The sequence below is a fragment of the Triturus cristatus genome, chromosome 7 (assembly GCF_964204655.1).
Source record: "Triturus cristatus chromosome 7, aTriCri1.1, whole genome shotgun sequence".
In the NCBI taxonomy this organism is placed as follows: Eukaryota; Metazoa; Chordata; class Amphibia; order Caudata; family Salamandridae; genus Triturus; species Triturus cristatus.
In genome coordinates, this window is record NC_140590.1 from 346287474 (window position 1) to 346311719 (window position 24246).

Below are 24246 nucleotides of genomic sequence, written 5' to 3' on the forward strand. Positions count from 1 at the left end.
AACCTTGTTGGAGAATAAAATAGACTCAGTCACTCTAGACTTGGGCCTCCTCCGATCTGACAAAAAACTGGTTGACAGGATTGGTGAGACGAAGTCTGAAGTGGCCCATCTGCAGCCCATCCCCAGGGACCACGAGAAGAAACTTCAAGCCCTGTAGCAGTCAGTGGTGCGCCTCCAGGATAGGGTGGATGATGCAGAGGCATGCTCCTGATGCAATAATATGCAATAGTTGGGCATAACAGAGTGGGCTGAAGGCTTCAGTGCAGAACTATATATGGAAGACTGGCTGCTGAAGGCAAGGCCTCCAGACTATACACAGTGGGAAGAGCCCATAGAGTCCCGGGAGGCCCGCTGCGACTGGTGGCCCCCAGAGTAGTTGTTGCCAGGCTCCTCAACTCACGTGATGGGGATGACATCCTATAAAATGCCCGAGCTCATTGGAATTGGAGGGGGGAATATCTACCCAGATTATGCCCAAGCGGTGCAGCACCAGAGGGAGTCATTTATTATTGTGAAAAGGAACCTACATATGATGAACTTGAAATATGCACTCCTCTACCCGGCCACATTGAGTATTATGGATGACATTCTTTACCCCAATGGGGAGGTGTGGGCATGGTTGGAGGGTAGGGATGACATGTCCCCAGACTCTCTGGAATCTGTGGAATATGACAAGTGGCAGACACAAAGTTACGATGTAGATCACGCTGCAGATCGAAAGCGGCCCACATGAAAGACCAGGTAGTGATTAAAAGGGAGAAAGTGGTGGTGGAGCCACAGAAAGATCGTTGCTCCCCCCACCAGCAACAGATGGGTGAAACTGGCACAGTTTGAGGAGGGCTCTGGGGAAGGCTCCAAGGACTCCTGAAGGAGCGGAGAAGAGAGGGACTTGTCCAAGGTGACCCTCATGGTGGCAGACTTGTTGATATGAAGTTGAAGGTTCTGGTTTGATTCTGGGGTCAGATATGACAGAAGGTGCACCTGCTAAGGGGCATGTCCGAGTGCATCAGATGGGGGCCATTTGATGGTCTGGAGGGTCAACCCTCTCCTTACAGCATTTATAATGGTTCACCATCCGTAGTTGGAGGCTATCCTCAGACTTTGTTCAAGTTATGATAAAAGGGCAACTGACATCTTGGGCATTGGGGAGGTGCACAGTACTGAGCCCACAGCACAAGGTGCTTGGGTGGGGGGCAATGATGGGGTCGAGTTTGTTCGAGGGCATGTGTGATATTGTGTGGGTCCTGGCAGACATGGGCTGGAAGTGTGGGCAATGACTCAGACGTCAAATGGAGAGCAGGGCATCAGTAGGCTGGAACAGTGGCCTAACCTTGAAGATTCTCTTCTGGAACATGAATGGTTTGGGTTATAAACTCAAGAGAGGGGTCATGAGAAGGTACCTGCTGAGACGTAACCACGATGTGGTCCTACTACAGGAGACAAATATTGTGGTTAATAACTTGTGGGTTATAACTGTAGGTTCCTGGGCCACGGTAGGTACGTTCTGCTGGTTTCGAAGATCCCTTCTGTAAGAGGTCCACAAAACATGGGTCACTGAGAATAGATGTCAAGCGGTGATTTACAAGAGGTACTATGGCACGGAACTGGTGTTGAGCTCCTGGTACTTCCCCCCTGGCCTGCAGTCTGCGAGCTTAGAACATCTGGGTGCCCTAGAAGTGCTATAGGAGGTAATCATAACCTGACTTTACGAGGGGGCCTAGACAGGTTACGAGAACGGGGAAGCGTTCCAGGACAGACAAGCGTCTGTCCGCCTTTACAAAGGCCATGGTACTGGCCTGCCTGTGGCATTAGACACATCCAGGTCAATGCCAATACTCGTACGCGGCAAACTCCATGGGCACCTTATCAATGCTGGTCCACTTCCTGGTGTCTAGGCATCAGTTGGGTAGATTCACCCACAGAACCTTTTTCACACAAGGGATCTCAGATCGCTCAGACCATAGTGGTTCAGATGGGCCTCCCGGGATTAAGGGGAACTTGGCGACTGGATCCTTTGGGAGCTCACAGACAACACCAATAGGTGTCTGATGGTCATGGTGATGGAACAGTATTTCTTGGAGAATGAGGGCTACTTACAATCTGAAGTTGACTTGTGGGAGGCCTACTTAACCATCCTTAGGGGTCAACTCATTGCACATGTAGTGGGCAACAGACGTAAGAGGGATGAAGACATCCAGTTGATGGAGCATAAACTGCTAGAGTTGGAGAGCAGCTATGTCACCTCACCTTCACGGGAACCCTCACATAGCATAGAGACGGCAAGGCAAGAGTATGTGCCCCTGGTCCGCCAGGGCTCAGTTTCGAGTTTGACAGGGTAAACTCTACAAGTTGGGTAACAAAGCAGGGAAGATTCTGGCCTGGCTGGCAAAGAAGGACGAAGGACACAGTTGAGGATGGGGGTTATGCTTGGGTGGGGTGGGGCTCCAGGAGGGTCCCTTGGAAATTGCGCAAGCATTTGTCAAATATTTGGAGGGGATGTACATAATGCAAGCCATGTCCAATAGTAGGGAACTGGAGGCTTTTTTTGATGACCTCCTGACTACCAGCCTGAACCCTGACCAGATGAACCAAGTGAATGCAGAGGTCACTGAGGGTGAGGTAGCAGTAGCCATATTCCAGCTCAGCAGTGCTAGACCCCTGGTTCTAATGGCTTCCACTTGAGTTTTGTAAATGTGTAAAACTCAAAGTGGTGAAGCTGCTGCTTAAAATGTTTGCTAGGGCAAGGGTTCAAGGCATATTGCTGCCGGACCTTAGGGAGGCGAGGATAGCCCTGATAAATAAAGAGGGTAAGCCGGCAAATGATTGTGCCTCTTATCGGCCGATCTCCTTGATTAATGTGGAGACAAAGGTGCTGCCAAAAATTATGGCAAACTGCCTTGCACAAGTGTTGAACTCCCTGGTTGACCCAGACCAGTCTGGGTTCATGCCATACAGGGCCACGCAACACAACTTAAGGCATTTGATGGGTTGTTTGGCACGCAGCACTAGGCATGAGGAAACCCCGGTCTTTCTATCCCGTGACGCCAAGAAGGCCTTTAATTAATTGGAATGACCATAATTGCTGGAGGTGCGGAATAAGATATGCATTGACGCTTATTTCCTCTCTTGGGTGAGGCTGCTCTATAAGGGCCCAGTGCACTATCAAGGGATACTAGACAAGGGTGCTCGTTATCTCTGCTATTTTTTTGTGGCGGCCCTGGACCCACTGCCACCAAACTCCATTCTGAGAATCCTGCGTATCCTAGAAATCTTAGGCTCCTATTTAGGAAACCAGATTAATTCGCACAAATCAGTAGCATTCCCCATATGGAGGAAGGGCCTGAACTGAACACTGGATTACCCATTTCAATGGGAGACTGAAGGATTCCAATACCTGGGAATCTTTGTGACCCCATACCGGGATCTGATTTTTTAGAGGAACTTGCTAAGAGTCCTTGAAGCATACTGCCGCGATGTGGTGAAAGTTCCCCCTGCCCCTTCTGAGCCGGGCGTCCCTACACAAAATGATTTACTTGCCTACGTTTTTATACATACTGTAGAACACCCCCTTCCCGGATTCAGATAAATTTACCAGCGGGGATGCTGGGATCCTCCGTATTGCTTTACCATTGTTGACTAGACCTCAGGCTGATGGGGGCATTTCTTTTCCAAACCTCCAGCTCTACTACTGGGCCACCCAGCTGCAGGTGGTAAATGACTGGGCCTTTTCGAACCAGCGGAACCATCTCGGCAGGCAGACAGGGTAACAATGGTCTCTACCTGCAGAGATTCTATGATGGAAGGGGGCTGCCCCCCTGCCATATCCCATAAAGACAGTGGTGACAGTGTGGAAATGGGCTACACGAGAACTAGGATGGTGGGGTAAATTAATGCTGTAGAACCCCCATGTGTGACTCAGACTTCCTGCGTGGGTTGAGTGAGATTGAGGGCCACTGGAAATGGGATCTCTCTGATATTTCCAAGCTGGGAGATGTCTGGAAAGAAGGGGCATTGATTTTGTTTGCTGCACTGTGTAGTAATGTGTAAATGACACTATGATGTCATTAGTTCCAAAAAGAATGTTAAGACTGATGGAATGCTCAAGGGGCATTCAATTGATACACTGGGATAGATGTGGAGGCTGATTTACAAGCTCCATTAAAGAATATTATTAAATTATATTTGTTGTGTCTGGAAGACTCCTTTACATTGGTGACGAGGATGGGATGAAGACACACATGAAAAATGAAGACTTCTTTTCAATAGTAATCAACAAGAAGAATGGACTCAGAGAAAATCAGAAAGAATAGCTAAATGACCAAAAAGATTAATTGAACATTGTTGATCTGTTTACCTTGTTCACATTATTTTTCTTATTTCTGTTATTATTTTATTTAATTTGTTTTAGAGGGGAGGGGGGAGAATGTAGTAATGTGTAAATGACACTATGATGTCATTAGTTCCAAAAAGAATGTTAAGACTGACGGAATGCTCAAGGGGCATTCAATTGATACACTGGGATAGATGTGGAGGCTGATTTACAAGCTCCATTAAAGAATATTATTAAATTATATTTGTTGTGTCTGAAAGACCCCTTTACACACTGCAGACAGAATTTGAACTTATGGGGTGTTAGATGCTGTGATATCAACAAATGAAATACATCCTGGAGAAGGGTGGGCTTCATAGAGGAGGCTTCATAGAGGATGAATCCCCGTCAGAATACAAGGTGCTTGTTGCCCCTCTGAAGGAGCATGCAGTATCCCACATTTATTCCACCCTGCTGAACAATAGACTCCAGCCACTAGACCCCCTCAGGGAGAAATGGGAGAGAGACCTGGGCAGGCTTGAGGATGATGATTGGGGTCAGGTATGCAGATACACCAGTGAAGTGGTAATTAAGGCGCGATTCCATCTGATCCTGTTGAAGATACTACACAGAGCATATTGTACGGTGACCCAACTGTTTCGGATGGGCAGGGTAACTGCCCACCTCTGCCTTCGCTGCTTGTGGACGAGGGGCACCGTGCTTCACACGCTGTGGGAGTGTATGGGGAACAGGGCTTACTGTGGGCGAATTGGTGAGCACATTTTTAGAGACCCTGGGCTACGAGATACAGATTACACTCTAATTGGTTATGTATGTATATATATATTATTTATAAAGTGGGGCTATCACTCCGCAGGAGTGTCTTGGTGCTACGCATACCCTGGGCATCTGGAGGGAACATTCTTTGGATAGATATGCCCAGCGTTTTAGTGATTCGGCCTTGATGGTGGCCCGTAGGCCCCACCTAAAATATTGGGGTGCTAGAATGATGCCAACTAGGTGAGAATGGGAGGAAGGAATAGACTGGTGCATGTGAACGGAACGGCAGATCCATCGGACAAGGGGGTGCAACAAAGTATGGGGAGCGTGGATGTAACTGAGGGAAGACATAAGGTGAACTGCCTGGGTAGGGTCGAGATCTATTGGGATGAGGATCTACCCAGGATCCTAATCAAGGAGAAGGAGGCACAATGTATATTGGTGGATGAGAACTTGTCTACATGCTTTTGTTTTGGGCGGGGGCAGTTGTTTTGTTTTGTCAAAAAACAATAAAAAGAAGATACAAAAGAAGAATGGACATGCGGTAAACATTTGTGTCAGCTGGCGTCCTGATCTAAGGCGATAATGCCATCGCCACCAAGTCTCCTTTCATTAGAGAATACAAAACGGTGTCACGCCCTAGGAGTTTTCTTCCAGCATATGGAGGACTTTTGAGCATTTTCTTTCTGTGCAAGCTGGTTTCAGACAAAACAAGAATGATATTGGACATAGTGAAGGAGGGTCTACCCTAAACATGGAGCTCTCTTGAGACAAGGAATACAGAACGGAAGCCCAATGCCGAGAGGGCTCACCATTGAGAAAGCAGGCATTCCCCATTTGCAAATGAGACGGGGGTTGGGAGAGGTGGGCCAACAGGACAGGCTGTTTCATTCCTGACCACTTCTAAATCAGGCCTAATTTATTTGTAGTTATTCTTGCATGTTTAAGTGTTCCGCTGTATTTTAAATACCACCTGAATATGGAGAGACAGGCGTGTAAATCTCCCAGTAGTGCACCAAAGATATATTTCCTTGAACTCGTTCTATTTTTGAATGGAGTTTGTGTTTGCATATTAGATAGATAAATATATATTTAGATAGTTCAACACCTGTTTTTATCATCCCTACCCCCAAGTGAGAGCATGTGTTTTGCCACCTTTTTCAATTTGAGAAAATAGCTACTCTGCGTATTTGAACTAAAACTTTAGAAACAACTTCTAAACTATGAGAGAACGTGTTTCAAAAAGGTAAACATTATTATAACGGGAAAGGAATCCATGACAAAGGCCAGCATTTCAACTGAAAAGAGATTATATGGAAGAGAGACTTGGAGATGCCTTGGCAGAGTGAGTGTTCGGTTTCTAGGAAAGGTCTGCAGGCAATAAAGATGTTGGGGTTAGTCATTTTCAAAATGTGGGTCTGTATAGGGAGAGGTGGCTCCAGATCTAATGTGTACTTTGTGACTGAACGTTTCTCATATATGCCCTTTCGGCATTAATGTACAGGCCCACTAAACAAAACACCTAGGGGCAGATTTATAAGCCCCCTGCGCCACCAGTACATCACTTTTTGTGACGTGCTGGAGCCGCATTTCACTTCTCCATATTTACAAGGAGAGAGACTTTTCCTCTCCTTGTAAATATAGCCCCTTCACATGCAGCACTTTGCGTGGAAGGGGCGTTCCATGGGTGTTGCTGTGGGTGTTCCCACGCAACACCCATGGAACGAGACACATCTCCAGATTTACAAGAAATCGTAAATCTGGAAATGCGTGTCAATGCTAAGCCTCCCCAGGGGAGGCGTAGCGAGGCGCAACGAGGAGAAATGTTTTAATTTCTCCTCGCTTTTTCCTCTTTCAAAGCATCCTGCATTCTACAGCCCGCGTTGAAAGAGGAAAATGCCTGTAGTGATTGTTTTTGTGCAGGAAGGTGCCCCTTCCTGCACAAAAACAATCTCCCCATGACGCAGGCATCTTTGCACCAAGGCGCAAGGGTGCCTGCGCCGGCGCATGGCTGCAGTTTGTGTGCCAGCGCAGGGGAGAGCACAGGAATGCGACATTATATTGTAAATATGTCGCATTCCTGTGCTTTGGAAGTGCCGCAGCGTGGCGCAGCCAAAGAGCTTGCGGTGCCATGCTGCGGCACTTCCTTGTAGATCTGCCCCCTAGTACTAAGCGGACCCCGGTCACTGGCTATTCACAGGCGCAAGCAAATCAGGTTGTTTTTTTGTCTGCCCTAAATATAGCCACTGTGTGAGATGTTTTAGGCATGGGCAAAGTAGGCAATTGTCCACGACTCCCACTTTCCAAGCGGTCCCCTGGGAAAGTGAACAATCTTTTTACCTAGCTCACCCCTGACGGTTGGAAACTAAGACGATTGGAGGGGAGGGAAAATGGGATAATACATACAAAAATACATAAATTAAAATAAATCCATAAAGGAAATAAACAAAAAGGTACTTACCATGCTTTCCAGAGACACGTCCTCCTTGCTACAGTCGTCTTCTTCTCCTGACATCACGTCCAGCTGGTCTTAACCAATCCTAGCACTGCATGTGAGCAGTGACAGGATTAGAGGGAGCGGCCTCTCTTGCCGCTCCCGTGGACACTGGAAGCTTGTGTAGGCTCTCCACCCGGCTGTCAAAGACAGCCGGTTTGAGAGGTTTATAATGCGCATTAGCTGCCACTCAGCATGCCCCGCCCTGACACTTGGTTCAGGATGGGTAGACGTAAAATAAAATGGTCATGAATTAACCTCAACGCTCCTCCGCTCAAACGGAGGCACTGCCCCTGCCTCTGACTATATATATATCCAGCCTCTCTCCTTTCTGCCTACCTCTGTGACTCTGGATTTTCGGGGCCCTAGAAAGACATGTTTTTAGCTGTTTTTGTGTGAAGCTCATTTCTGAAAGTTTTTGTTGGCATAATAGTGGCTTGAATTAGCAGAAATGGGCAGTAAACTTATGAACACAAGGTTGCCACATAGGTCTTGCCCAGGGCCCCAAAAATCCTTAAGACGAGACTGCCACTGTTTCTAGTTGCCACTCTGGGATTTGGTGTCAGGGTATGAATTTGGTAAAGAACATAATGTAACATATACTGGAACAGCAATAGGGAATGGAAAACATTCAAGGCTGGGAAGAAAGTGTTCCATTTCCAAAATAATAGAGACCAGTAGCGGTTCATGGAGGGAGTGCCGCAGGGCAGTGGGGCGGGGGATGGGGCGTTGAAAACTCCGGCTCACGGCACACCGGACGGAGTAATGTAAATAAATAAAAAAACAAATGTAATTGCGCGTGCTGAAATGCATTTAGCGTTTCAGGGCGCACAATGAAATTCGTTTTGTTTATTTATTTATTTGCATTACTCCGGTCGGCCGTGAGCCGTAGTTTACTACCCCTCACCCTGCCCCTCCCGCCCTGCCTCACCGCCCCACAGCACTCCCTCCGCGGGCCGCCACTGATAGAGACAGTTCTTTCAAAGTCAGAAGAAGCAACAAATCAAAGGCCTGCTGACTTACAAAAACAGCATATTCTATTTAGTTTTACAATATGCTACGCGTGGTCATAATTTACAACTATTTGGCAGATTTACAACATTTTCTTACTTAGGGCCTTAGCGGATGGATTACTCTGTCACAACAGTGACGGCTACCCCGCCGGTCGAAATATAAATCCCATAGAATATAATGGTATTTATGTTTCAGTGGATGGGATATCATATCTCTCACCGTTGTGATGGAGTAACCCGTCCGCCACGATCTAAATCAGGCACTTGGTTCTATTGTTTAAATATATCACATTCCACCTGGTTTTCTTCCCAACAAATCTATCTTGTCTCTACACAACATATGAAAAAGAGCAGTATGGCGCCCCTTTCTGGACCTTCTGCTCTCATGCGCCTCTAACGCTCAGGTGCACAATAGATCAGAGGCGCAAGTAGATCCAAATTTCGGGGGGGGGGGGGGCTAAGAAAAAATTTCGGGGGGGGGGGCTGAAACTTTAAGCATTAGGGAGAGTGGAGCTGCAGGGGCTCTTAGAAGGGGTGAAACAACAGCGAGGCCTCATTAACATGCAAATGGTCTTTTAACCCCTTCAGTGCCCCGCCCTTTCCCCCTCCTGTGCCGGGCGTTACATTAGCGGGCGGGGTCCATGACGAGATAGTCTCGTCATGGGCACAGCGCAACCGTGCTCCATGACGAGACTATCTCGTCATGGGCATAGAAGAGGTTAAAGACCTGTGAAGTGCTCGGGTGCGACTGTGTGGGCGCCCGGGAAGCTGTCTCATTCCGGGCGACACACATGACGGGGGGGGGGGCTGAAGCCCTATGAGTCCAATGGGTGTTGCGCGCCTGCAATAGATGCACCAATAAGCTTACAATTAAGTGTCGAGAAGGAATGTAGTTTATGTATGCCATGTGTAATTTACGTGGATGTAGCTCACCTTAGACCTTTCATGATTTATCAATCACGCGTGAGCTATACATGAAGTTATTCGCATTTTTTGCTTCCTCATGTTAGATTTACACCTGGACCCCATTACCTGCATGCCTGCTGTGAGTAATGTATGGCATGTAGGTCACACCAGGTTACCTGCTCGCCAAATGGATTTTCTACAAGCCACTTTCCCACCAGGGCGGAAATGCATAAGTAGAGATGGGATGCTCTCGACTGTCACAGACTCTGCGTGGCTTAGAGCCATATGTATTTTTTATGCCGGATCTGTTGATAATTGGGTCATCGTTTCCTTCCTGCATATTTTATGGGTGTCTAACGTTCTGACTCTTCTCTTTCTAGTGTGCAGCTTTGTGGTCCACAAGCGGTGCCATGAATTCGTCACATTTGAGTGTCCTGGTGCAGGGAAAGGCCCTCAGGCAGATGTAAGTACCTCCAAGTGATGCAGAGCTGTGGTGCCCATGACCCGTCGCTGGCATATAAATTACACTCGGGGTCTAATCCAAGCTTCCACGCTTCATTACATTGTTCAATCCTTTGAATGTCACTCACCTACCAATATCTTAGCTCTCCACCCCTTTAGGCTCGTTCATAAAGAGTTTTTTGGTATTTCTATCATGTTTGTTTATTTGTTTGTATGTCAGCCTGCACAGCCTGACTGCCTCTATGCACCTGAGAATCTTCCATCCTGAATATTTCATTTGTACCCTGGTCACCCAAAACAAGTACAAATTGAAACACGCTTGCCCCGAAGGCTGACCCCAAAGATTTTATTGAATGGACATCACTTGGAAGCTACAGATCTTGGTCATTTAGCACATGTGACATCATGGCATGTGCTATTACTCTCCTAGGAGAAAAAAACAGAGTTGTGTCCATTTCTAAACAATTTGAGATGTAACAAAAAAGACACAAAATGCATTGTTTTAATCACGGGGTGGGAGTAGGGAGGTCCATTAAATTATTTGAAGGGCAAGCCAATGACGTTTTGGCTATCTAATGACGACGGCACTCTTAGCGACCGCACTCTCTGGAGCAAATCTCTCTGTTAGAGTAGCTTCGAGTCAGGGATCCAGCGGGTAGTTACATTTGCTCGATTTAGTTACATAATGGTATAATTGATTTAATTGAAAAAAGGTGTGCAATATGACATTCCTATATTTCTCTGTCACACATTTTCGAAAGACCAGCCTACAAATTCGCTGACCTTAGTACACGCATGTTACGTGTCGTACTTTAGAATAAAGAGTAAAGTCCATTTTGCACCATTTTTGTAGTCACATAAAACAGACTGGATCAAACTAGCCTTGTTGATGGGCAGAGGGTGGTGGCCCATATATGGCTACATTCATTTCACGCGGTTTGACGTTCTTTGCCGGCTATGGTTTGTTTCATCAGCTTGGCTGAGCCTAGCTAGCTAAATTTGGCCTGCTGCCTTGGCGGTGGGGGGGTTGGGAGACTAAGGGGGTCACATGGCATCTGCCATTTTGAGAGCGTGTTAGAGGAAGGCCTTCAGCTAAATCTTTAGGCTTTTTCTAGTGCACATGTGTTCAATGAATAAACCTTCCCTAGGGGCTCGTTGTATAGATGCTCATTGGGTATGGAAGGCATGCTCATATAGTGGTCTTCTCATTACTTTGTATAATGCTCTTCTGTGCTACTTAGATCTTGTTTTTTGTGCATGAGTACAACTACGTTTTTTTCTTTCTCAGTGTCTATTAAATCAAATGTGAGATGTCCTTATACTGTGCACATCCTGAACCCAAGTATTTAAAAGTGTGCTCTTATGTGATAACAAAGTAACAGTAGGCTGTGGGAATTTAAGAATTTGCCTAGGATCACATTCGTTGGACAAGCGCCAGCGAGCGAAGCCGGTATTAATTCCAGATTATCTGGTTTCTCATTTTCATATTCAGCCACCAGTTGGGCATGTCTCTCTCTTTCTCTTGTTTACATCAAAGGTCACTGTTTTGTCTTTCCGTCTTGCCTCACGACAAGAAACATTGACACAGAGATAGCAGACCCGACTCAAGTTCCCCAGCCCTAACTACCAACCCATGAAAGTATATCTTTGGGGGTGTCACATCCCAAACACCCTCCCGAAAGCAATGCCCTTGCTCCTGTCCTCACCTCGCCCCTGCCTCTTCTCATTGCTTCTCCTCCCTCTCCCCTTTCTCTCCTATTCCCATCCTCTTCTCCAGTCCCCATCTATATATACACACACACACATTTATATATCTTACTCTGCATTCAGAGTGAGAAGTTATTTGCATTGCACACCTGTCTCAGCTGACACTGGAAGCTGCTTAGTGGATGCTGCTGGTGTGAAACTCTTGATGTGCCTGTTTGAGCTGCCGCGGAGTGGCGCTCAGCGCCGCGGGCAGGAAGTGGAGAACAGGTCACCGAGCAGAGCCTCTGCATACTTATCATGCTCAGGAGAGTTACAGGCAGCAGACAGCTGGGGAATCTACTGGAGAATCTATTGGCAGAAATGAAACCTACGTGCAGGACCAGCCTGGCCCTTATTGAGCCGTTCAACTCACATCCTGCTGGAAAAGATCAATTTTCCCACTAATTCGTTAACTTTTTCTTCTTCTGGCCCTTATACCGGAGCGTAAGGGAGCTTGAAGGGGCCCCCTTCACACCTCAGGGTAAAGATGACAGATGTCTGAGGGATCCCCTGGACCAGTGCTTAATTTGTGAAAAATTAAGTGCCAGGGCCCTTCTCGGATGGCCGCTGCAGCTTGCACCGCCCATACCCCGCTAGCGCCGCCAGTGGCAGTACTAGCATAACACCTAACCATCACACTCCTACAAGTGTGACAATTTACACTATTTCAGGCCACACGAAGCTATAATATTGACACGAGAGGCTGGTATTACTCATTTTCATTGTATATTGACTTAACAAAGGTGTTATGCTCATCTCAAAATTAAAGGACAGCGCCACCATGTGGTGGACTGTCCCTAGAGCCAGTGCTGACAATTAAGTGCCGAGCACCAGAAAACACCGGTAAAAATTAAGCATTGCCCTGGACCAAGAGCCCTTCAATGAACAGGATGTGGCATCCTTGGGATGTGGCGTCCTTTGTTAATCGTTCTCTACTTTGCTTTACTTCTCTCCCCTTAAAGCCTTCTTTCTTTCCTAACATCAAACAAAGCAGTAGGAAATGCAATTATCCTTCTGCACTGTGCAAGGAGGTGCCTGAAGTGGTATGTGTATCCAGTTGGAGCAGAGTGTATGGATATATTCAGGGCTTTAAGTGGGCCGGGTCTCACCGGTGCTGATTACTGGCAGTTTTTTAGAGGAGCTCTGGTCTCTATCGGGCTCTGTTTTGTGCCCTCGCAGTGACAGTAGGCACATCGATGTGCGCATGCTCACAGGGCTCACTACTCACTAGTGGAGAAGTTACGGCATGACGTCATGCCAGGAGAGCGTTATAGGAGAAAGGAAATCCTTTAAAGAGAGTCATTTTCTCTCTGGATTTCCCTTCTCTTTTTGAAACTCAGGAGCAGCAACATTGTTGTGGTGTCACCAGGGCTTTATGTGGAAGCTTTTTCAATATTATCTGCAATCCATAGTTACTGCTTATTTATCTTACACAACTAACAACCATTGACAAAGCCAATAGTACTGACTTGTTGTAGGTATGATGTTACTTATTGTATTGTATATCTGGATGCAGACAGAAACAGCAAAATTCAAGTCGGGCGGCACGCCATGCTAAGCACAGATTTTTAGCTTAAGTGTTTTTAAGCCACGCCCTTAATTACATTGGCCACGCCCATTTGAGAGACCCCCCTAGTTTTTTCATCCCATTTCAAGCCCTGAATATATTCATGATCTCAGTAAGTGCTTGCTCGTGGTCAAAAACCTACAGAGCAGCATGATACCTATGCACAGAAAGTGCTTTGACGCCTTGTCATGCACAGGGAGCGCTATTTAAATGCAAAAGCAATGCAGTGCATGCTTTCTGCGTTTCCGACTGTTGCTCACGTACAGACACTCAGAGAGCAGCGCAACTCTCAGCATTCTTGCAGTGTTAAAACCTGCAGCGGCATTTAAGTCTAAGCGCTTCCTCAGGGAAACTGAAATTAAGCTGTTTTGAGATTCTCAGGCTGCGTCGTTTTCCACATTAGGATGGATTTCTCGTACTTGCCACATAATGCATCATCACCTTTGGCATAATTTGCAGTTTTTAACAAAAATTATTTATTTCTAACTCGGAGAGCTCATGAGTGCCTTAAAACGTTACAGCATGTGCTGCTGCAAGTGGCAGGCCTTTTTTGATAATAATGAGGTGAGCCCTTTGCCCATACAGTGTTAAGGTGTGAAAGTGACAAAATAGTAAAGTAACACTGCTTCAATATATGCCAAATTGTGCTGCTAAATTAGCATTTTCTTGCCACATAATTTAGTCAACGTTGTTGCATAATTGGATACTCCCCTGCCGCATAATTGCAGTGTCACTGCGTTAGTATTCTGAACTAACCCCCCCACCCATCCCCCATCGCTCCCCCCCCCCCCCCCGGTCTGCAGATCCGGCAGGCTATGCCAGACTTTAGGGGGGTTGAACTCTCCCTTGCGGCACCTTCAAGCCCTACCTAAAAGCCCTTTTCTAATTTCCTTATTACGAATGATTTTCTCTAGTAGCCTGTAACAATGAAATAAAGTAGCTACTAAACTGTAATATCCCATTACAATTGAGTTCTGAGTCACAGTGCCTGCTGCCAGAGCCCGTAGCCAAGTGTATAGGCAGGACATGGAGCATCATTTCAGCTGTGGTTTAAACTCACATGCACGAAAACTGGCTTTTCATTCTTATGGGTTTTTCTCAAACACTGATGAGCAGAAAGGACATATTTATGGCAATGTTTCTTTTTTGCACACTAAAGGTCATTACAGGAAAAATGGAAGCGCTCGCTTTTTTTCTACATATTTTGAGCCTCTGCCCTGTTTAAATCGGACTTACTTTAAACTGATTCTAAAATCTTTTTGCGACAAATTCACGGAGTTCCGTGACCTTATAAAGGAACTTGGCCTTCGGGCTTGTTCCGCCATATATTTTGGGCATTTATATAGCATGTCTTACCTGAGGAGCAGCACAGTGCTTTACATGGCACAACAAACAGAGCCACACATGCACACATGTATGCTACTGCAAGGACTTGATGGTTGTTTGGTGCCAGCATCCAATATAGAAATTCCACAGGTGTCGGAGGAACATATCAGACGTCATATTAACAGAGAACACCCCTTCACCTCTCTAGTGGTATATTCCCTCTCCCAACCTCTTTGTCGCAATGCTCTGAAGCAGACACACGGCTGTGTGTGCGCTCATAAACAAAACATTGTTCATTTTCATATTGTCATATTATTTTATACTTGCAGCATGTAGAAGCTAGGCCTCTGTCATTTAATGACTACATTTTCAATTAAAACGTACACTATAATAAGCAGGCTATTCTATAATATGGTATTTTTTATTTCACAGCTTTGATTGCAATACAGCCACCTACATTACGCGTATTGGAATCTGGGGACCTTAGCGTTGCTCAGACTCGTTTTGTGGTTACTCAGGGCCTGCAAGGTTTAATTGAAGTCTCTGTCTTCAATTGCTCGACTTTATATTGCAAGCACATTACAGATTGCTGCACTCTGGGTGGACATGTGTTTGACAAGATCTCTCCAGTGTTCTGTCCCTCATTTAGAGGGCCACTTAAAGGGAGCTGTAATAGTGTTGAAGCAGTGTAGTACTTGGTAACTCAGTTACTGCTGCCTCGTATTACCACGTAGTTTAGCATCGCGTAAAATCATGTAGGAGACATTAGCAAGGCAGGTCCCAGCTAATATGATGCTCAGGACAGATTACTGGATTACGCCTCCACCACCAGGGTGTGCAAACGTCCAGCGTCCGCCATCTTAGAGCACGAGACCTGCTGATCACAGTGACAATTGAACTCGTGACCTTCAGTAACCAATGCACACACACTGGGAGCATTAGCTCATTCAAACCCTCAGTGGCTACGTGTGTTGGCCAAGTACACCAGCTCCTTGTACATGTGCAGCAGAGATCTGTGTGTGTCCAGCATGTCTCAGCTTCCAGTCCCCGTACAGCAGCTCGGGGGGTTAGAGTGCTCACTGCTGTGCATTGCATGTGCTCTTCAGGCCAGAAGGTTAATCCTAAAAGACAGTTCAGGTTGTTTATCTAGATATCCATATGTAGCGTGCAGGTCTCTGGTTCCATTCCTGGTAAAATATCTCAGTATGTTATACACACAGTGCAAACACACATTTAATGTGCAAGGCATAAATGGAGTCACTGCAGGGATGACTTGAGGTTTAATCCTTATGAAGGCAATAAAATATCACTGAAATGAATAATGAGTTGCACCTATTACTAAGTGTCAAGATAATATAAAGTGTCTCTTGTGTGTTACATATTGTCATTATTGGTCTAGTTATTCACCTAGATTTATTATATACAATATATATATATTTTTCATTCAAGGGATTTACATTTCTTGCTTACGGTAAATAACAGATGCAACAGGTCTACAGCACTTTATGCTCTCTAATTCTATGCAGGTTTTGTAATCATGAGGGAAATGGTTTGTCTTTTCTGTGAGCTTCCAAGCCTAATGTTTTCATATCTGTTGTCAGGTCTTAGTTAACTTGTAAATTGTGGAAAAGTCATCAGTGTGTGATAGAATCCCGCTGATCTCTAACTTTCTCGTCTCTCGCACCTGCTCCCAACCAGAAAATGTAACTACCCCAATCACAACCCACAGAGAGCCGTACCTGACCCACAGAGGGCCTTACCCGACGCACAGAGGACCTTACCAGACCCACAGAGGGCCGTACCTGACCCACAGAGGGCCTTACCCGACGCACAGAGGACCTTACCAGACCCACAGAGGGCCGTACCTGACCCACAGAGAGCCGTACCTGACCCACAAAGGGCCTTACCCGACCCACGGCGGGCCTTACCCGATCCACAGAGGGCCTCACCTGATCCACAGAGAGCCGTACCTGACCCACAGAGAGCTGTACCTGATCCACAGAGGGCCTTACCCAACACACAGAGGGCAGTGCCTGACCCACAGAGACCCGTACCTGATCCACAGAGAGCCTTACCGGACCACAGAGAGCCGTACTTGACCCACAGAGGGCTTTACCCGACCCACAGAGGTCCTTACCCAACCCGCAGAGGGCCGTACCTGACCCACAGATGGCCTCACCTGACCCACAGTGAGCCATAGCCGACCCACAGAGAGCCGTACCCGACCCACAGAGAGCCGTACCTGACCCACAGAGGGCCTTATCTGACCCATAGAAGGCCTTACATGATCCACAGAGGGCCTTACATGATCCACAGAGGGCCTTACATGATCCACAGAGGGCCTTACCTGACCCACAGAGGGCCGTGCCTGACCCACAGAGAGCCGTAACTGACCCACAGAGGGCCTTACCCGACCCACAGAGATCCGTACCTGACCCACAGAGGGCCTTACCCAAGCCACAGAGAGCCATACCTGACCCACAGAGAGCCGTACCTGACCCACACAGGGCCTTACTGACCCACAGAGGGCCTTACTGACCCACAAAGAGCCGTACCTGACCCACAGAGAGCCGTACCTGACCCATAGAGAGCCGTACCTGACCCACAGAGGGCCTTACCTGTCCCACAAAGAGCTGTACCTGACCCACAGAGGGCCTTACTGACCCACAGAGGGCCATTTCCGACCCACAGAGGGCCTTACTGACCCACAGAGGGCCGTACCTGTCCCACAGAGAACCTTACCTGACCCACAGAGAGCCGTACCCGACCCACAGAAGGCCTTACCCGACCCACAGAGGGCCTTACCCGACCCACAGAGGGCTGTATCTGAACCACAGAGAGCCGTGCCTGACCTACAAAGGATCTTACCGGACCCACAGAGAGCCGTACCTGACCCACAGAGACCCGTACCCGACCCAGAGAGGGCCTTACCCGACCCACAGAGGGCCTTACCCGACAGACAGAGGGCCTTATCCGACCCACAGAGGGCGGTACCTGACCCACAGAGAGCCGTACCTCACCCACAGAGGGCCTTACTGACCCACAGAGGGCCTCACCTGACGCACAGAGGGCCTTACCCGACCCACAGAGGGCCTTACCCCACAGACAGAGGGCCTTACCCGACCCACAGAGGACCGTACCTGACCCACAGAGGGCCTTACCTTCCCCGACCCACAGAGGGCCTTACCTGACCCACAGATGGCCTCACCTGACCCACAGAGAGCCGTACCCGATCCACAGAGGGCCTTACCAGACCCACAGAGGTCCTTACCTGACCCACAGAGGGCCTTACCCGACCCACAGAGAGCCGTACCTGACCCACAGAGAGCCGTACCTGACCCACAGAGAGCCGTACCTGACCCACAGAGGGCCGTACCTGACCCACAGAGGGCCGTACCTGACCCACAGAGGGCCTCACCTGACCCACAGATGGCCTTACCTGACCCACAGCGAGCCGTATCTGACCCACAGAGGGCCTTACCTAACCATCAAACGAGCTGTACCTGACCCACGGAGGGCCTTACCCGACCCACAGCGGGCCGTACCTGTCCCACAGAGAGCCTTACCTGACCCGCAGAGAGCCGTACCCGACCCAAAGAGGGCCTTACTCGACCCGCAGAGGGCCTTACCCGACCCACAGAGGGCTGTACCTGAACCACAGAGAGCCGTACCTGACCTACAAAGGGCCTTACCCGACCCACAGAGAGCCGTACCTGACCCACAGAGAGCCGTACCCGACCCAGAGAGGGCCTTACCCGACCCAGAGAGGGCCTTACTCGATAGAGGGCCTTACCCGACCCACAGAGGGCCGTACCTGACCCACAGAGAGCCGTACCTCACCCACAGAGGGCCTTTCTGACCCGCAGAGGGCCTTACCTGACCCACAGAGCGCCTCACCTGACCCACAGAGAGCCTTACCCGATCCACAGAGGGACTTACCTGACCCACAGATGACCTTACCCGACCCACAGAGGCCCTAACCCGACCCACAGAGGGTCGTACCTGACCCACAGAGAGCCGTACTGACCCTCACAGGGCCTTACTGACCCACAGAGGGCCTTACTGACCCACAGAGGACCGTACCTGACCCACAGAGGGCCTTACCTTACCCGACCCACAGAGGGCCTTACCTGACCCACAGAGAGCCGTACCCGATTCACAGAGGGCCTTACCAGACCCACAGAGGTCCTTACCCGACCCACAGAGGGCCTTACTGACCCACAGAGAGCCATACCTGACCCACAGAGAGCCGTACCTGACCCACAGAGTCGTACCTGACCCACAGAGGGCCGTACCTGACCCACAGAGGGCCTCACCTGACCCACAGAGGGCCTTACCTGACCCACAGCAAGCCGTACCTGACCCACAGAGGGCCTTACCTGACCCACAGCGAGCCGTACCTGACCCACAGAGGGCCTTACCTGACCCACAAAGAGCTGTACCTCTCCCACAAAGAGCCATACCCGACCTACAGAGGGCCTTTCCCGACCCACAGAGGGCCTTACCTGACCCACAGAGGGCTGTACCTGAATCACAGAGAGCCGTACCTGACCTACAGAGGGCCGTACCCAACCCAGAGAGGGCCTTACCCGACCCAGAGAGGGCCTTACCCGACCCAGAGAGGGCCTTACCCGACAGACAGAGGGCCTTACCCGACCCACAGAGGGCCGTACCTGACCCACAGAGAGCCGTACCTCACCCACAGAGGGCCTTCCTGACCCACAGAGGGCCTTACCTGACCCACAGAGCGCCTCACCAGACCCACAGAGAGCCTTACCCGATCCACAGAGGGACTTACCTGGCCCACAGATGGCCTTACCCGACCCACAGAGGGCCTTACCCGACCCACAGAGGTTCTTACCCCACAGACAGAGGGCCCGTACCCGACCCACAGAGGGCCGTACCTGACCCACAGAGAGCCGTACTGACCCTCACAGGGCCTTACTGACCCACAATGGGCCTTACTGACCCACAGAGGACCATACCTGACCCACAGAGGGCCTTACCTTACCCGACCCACAGAGGGCCTTACCCGACCCACAGAGGGCCTTACCTGACCCACAGAGCGCCTCACCTGACCCACAGAGGGCCTCACCTGACCCACAGAGGGCCTCACCTGACCCACAGAGAGCCGTATCCGATCCACAGAGGGCCTTACCAGACCCACAGAGGTCCTTACCCGACCCACAGAGAGCCGTACCTGACCCACAGAGGGCCGTACCTGACCCACAGAGAGCCGTACCTGACCCACAGAGCGCCGTACCTGACCCACAGAGGGCCGTACCTGACCCACAGAGGGACGTACCTGACCCACAGAGGGACTTACCTGACCCACAGAGGGCCTCACCTGACCCACAGAGAGCCGTACCTGACCCACAGAGGGCCTTACCTTACCCACAGAGGTCCTTACCCGACCCACAGAGAGCCGTACCTGACCCACAGAGGGACGTCCCTGACCCACAGAGGGACGTACCAGACCCACAGGGGGACGTATCTGACCCACAGAGGGCCTCACCTGACCCACAGAGAGCCATACCTGACCCACAGAGGGCCTTACCTGACTGTCAGCTCTTATCTGGGGTGTACATTACCGTCTCGTCTTTCATGGACCCTTAACTCCTGACACAGAGGGGCGTATCTGACCCACAGAGGGCCTCACCTGACCCACAGAGAGCCGTATCTGACCGACAGAGGGCCTTACCTTACCCACAGAGGTCCTTACCCGACCCACAGAGAGCCGTACCTGACACACAGAGGGACGTACCTGACCCACAGAGGGACGTATCTGACCCACAGAGGGCCTCACCCGACCCACAGAGAGCCGTACCTGACACACAGAGGGACGTACCTGACCCACAGAGGGACGTACCTGACCCACAGGGGGACGTATCTGACCCACAGACGGCCTCACCTTACCCACAGAGAGCCGTACCTGACCCACAGAGGGCCTTACCTGACTGTCAGCTCTTATCTGGGATGTACATTACCATCTCGTCTTTCATGGACCCTCAACTCCTGACACAGCAATGATGGGTTGGGAGAAGGGGAAAAGCTCCAGGTGTGGTTGAATGCCCAGAATGACTCAGTGAGTTGAACACTCACCACTAAAAAATGCAGTTAGCTGCAGGCGACGAGCACGAATCCTGGCAATGTTGACTCTAGCTTTTATCCTTCCAAGGTCAATACATTGAGTAAAAATAAATTGGATAATAGTAACAGCGGTATTTACAGTGCTTGAGAAGGGAATAAGCATTGCACAAAAGCGCTATATCAAAACTCAATATTATAAAGCAGGATGAAAGATATTCAAAATCCATCTCCTATGCCAGCACCATTCAGTGCAGTCGGTGGAGAGGAGTGCCATGTTTTAAAGTCTTTCTATCCACTACAGCACACATCCTTGAATGCCTAGTTACAGTCTGTTCCCATAGTAAGTGCTCTGAAACATCAGCAATACGACCACTTGAGCTATACATGGGAAGAACAAAACTACTTTTTCTCATTTCTTTGCCTACCAACTCTCTCTCCTTCCCCTCTTTAAATCTCTTTTCTTTGAATCTATTTCCTCAAACAGCTCCTATATCATTTTTTCTATCCCCCTTTGATTAACCAAGTCTAGTGAGTGCCGTCACTCCTTCTTTCATGCCATATGTTCCCCCTCCAATCTTTTGTCTCCTTTATTTATCTCCTTGCTTCCATCTATTTTCATATATTCTCTCTCCCATCCCCATCCCCTTTTTTTCATATGCTTCATTTCTCCTTTCCTCCTTCCTGTCCTTGCTGCCATTTCCTCTTTGTTCCTCTCTTACTATGTATCTCATGTCTTCCTTCGACATACCCACCCAGGTCCATATCCTCACTCTGTGGCAAAGAGAAGGGTGCAGCCTCTCCAAACACAGACAAGGCACTGATCCACTTTCTAGCCCCCATGTAGGGCCCATTTCCTTGCATCTGTCTGTGTGCCCCTTCACAGAGAGGTATTGGGCCCTGAATACTATTTACCTAGCAGCATGGAGGAGAAGGGCAGCTAGCAATGATAAGACCTAAGCTGCCCACCCGCCTGATTAGCCACAAGCACTGGAACAATCCTTGATCAGCTTATGCCTTCTGAGTTGGTTCACTCCAAGTCTGGACTCCCTAGGTCAGAAAGAGAACTCACGCACAAGGCCTGAACTCTACCAGGCAAGCTCCAAATTGCACAGGCTGCCATCTTGGGGTCCTACCTTTAACGCTCCTGGGGTTTCGGCAAGAAGGACCTCCTTTGGCCTCTCTTAAGTGATTGCTCTCTGCACCAAATCCATTGGATCACCCCGTAACACCACCAAGCTGAGGAGGACCCTCACCTATTCGCCCTGCTCTGCTTTTCACAACTTGTCACTTCCAGGGCCTCCTGTGAGCCTAAGAGGAATATGTCTGTGCTCACTTCAGATAAGTGAACGCCATCCTCTAAGGAGTACCCTTAAGTATGTTCATTGATGAGGCTATGCCTTATGAAACCGAAGCCTTTTTCTGCGGTAAACTTACACAAGACACTATTAAAGCGCCTACAAGAGTGCTTGCTCAAGGAAGGCAGATATATAAATCCGTCCCCGCTACCCACCACTCCTGGAAGTGACCTCAGGAGCCTCACAGCTTACCCTGTTGCCCTAAGAAACTCCTCCACCAAGGTATGTTGTTGGGGGAAGGGTTGGGTGTGTGTGGGGCAGGGAAACATGGCGGTAAGTCCTACTCGCTCAGCAGTCTCTCTACACACAACACGGCCAGGCCCATTCTTGTCTCCCATTCCTATGTCTCTCCTGTCTATCTTTCATCTCCCTTTTTAGGTCGGGCCTGGGCAGCGCATGCACTGCTCTGCAAGGCATGCTGTATTAAGGCATGGACCTGAAGCTCCGCCCAGTTTTTTCATTGGCTTGGGTCATTGTCCATTGTAAACTGTGGCTTTTCATTAGTCAATAGGCTTAGTAGTCCCTCCTTAGTACCACCTTTTCCCATTTTGTAACCTCCCACAAGGACATCCCCTGTTACGTGTGTTGTTGCTCGGTAGGCTTTAATTACAGCCTCCAAGAACTATTTTCTCAAAGAGCTTTGACCTGCCTGCTCTTGCCGGCAGGAAAAGGCAGGACGTGCTCTCTCCTAACGCATTTGCAATGCAATAGGTCTCGCATTTGCGAGAGTTCAAGCTATTGGCATTGTAAATGGCAATGCCCTTTATTTTCTGTTTTTTAAAAGAAACACATAAATAAAAGGCCATGTCATTTATAATGCCAACTACTCAAACTCTTGTAAATGCGAGACCTATTGCATTGCAAGTGCTTGTTGTTATCTAGCTCCTCTTTTTATCCCTTCCATCTCAATAACCCCTCTTATCTCACTTTCTCTCTCCTACAATCTCCCCTTGCTCCCTTCCCCCTGCCGCCCATCTCTTTCTTCTCATCTCCCTTCCTTCTCATCTGTTTTTTGCACTCTTTTCCTCCCTTCTTATCTGTTCTCCACGCACCTCCCTCCCTCCCTCCCTCTCATAACCTCTTCCCAACACCCCCTTTCTCTCCACGGCTTTCCATTTAAATCCCTGAAACCTGTTAGCTGCAGAGCGCTCCCCGAAGACATTTTTAACAATTACGGTGGATAATTAGCCATATCCCTTCAGAAGGAGCCCCAGGGGCTCGTCTGAAGATGTTCTACATCTGAGAGACTTACAGAACGAGCGCACACGCGGGGCACATGTACCAAAACTGCTGCAGAGACATAACATTCGTTTCACTCTTTTTCTGAAGATTTATAGGTTTTATGTCCAAGAACTTGCTTTGAGATGGCGTGTAAAAAACGGGGGCCAGCCTCTGTTGGAATGCGCGTTTTATTTAATATTGTAACTTGATTTAGGGTGGAGATTGAGGGCACACGGCTGCGGAGATGCCTCCATGTTGCAACCGAGCTGCAATTAGTGCCTACAAGTCACCTTTTGGGGTGCACTCCTACATGCCAAGTGAACACTGGTGACCCGATCCATAAATCTGTTTCCTGGTTTACTTTCGGGATTAACGAGTCCAAATTCCTGTTTGTGAATCCCCAGAAAATGGTAAAATTGCATTAATTAATAGATTTACTCACACTGAAAATTACACGAGTATGACAGAATTTTAAGTTGAAAGGATGTAAGGCTTTCAGGTAGTGGGCATCACCAAAAGATGGTGAACGCACATTCTTACACGTTTATGGGGTTTTACCCAACCTTTTCCAAGCCGTCTTATACCCTAAAAACGACTTTAGATTTACTTGTTAATGGCACAGATCAGGGTGGGAAAGAGGCAAATAGACTCACAAAATTGGTAGGGGGTTTTCTGAGGGGAAAAATATTTCCATATGTGGAACTGAGATCACAAGTGGAAATGGAGTTGCATGTTCTGTTGATTTATACACTGATGTTCAGCTGCTACACTTACACAAGCGTACGTGGATATGCACAAGCGTACGTTGATATGCATGCGTCATCGTGGATTTCACAAGACCGATTATTGGATGCAGACATCCAAACATGGAGTTCGGCCCACCTGCAGGGGTACATTTATAACTGTGTCTTGGGAGTTTGGCCTATACTGCCCATTATTTCCCCAGGAGTCCATGTACCCACCACAGTGGTTTGTAA

At 48.7% G+C, this 24246-nt stretch overlaps 1 protein-coding gene across 2 annotated transcripts in view; it reads left to right on the plus strand.

Moving 5' to 3' along the window:
* The window catches only part of PRKCG (protein kinase C gamma), a 1134441-nt gene that overhangs the window by 465801 nt on the left and 644394 nt on the right, over positions 1-24246 (plus strand). For both annotated transcript variants that reach the window (XM_085616481.1, XM_085616482.1), the window contains exon 3: positions 9883-9965. In XM_085616481.1, the coding sequence (XP_085472607.1) occupies positions 9883-9965 (83 nt within the window). The remainder of the gene's footprint in view (positions 1-9882; positions 9966-24246) is intronic.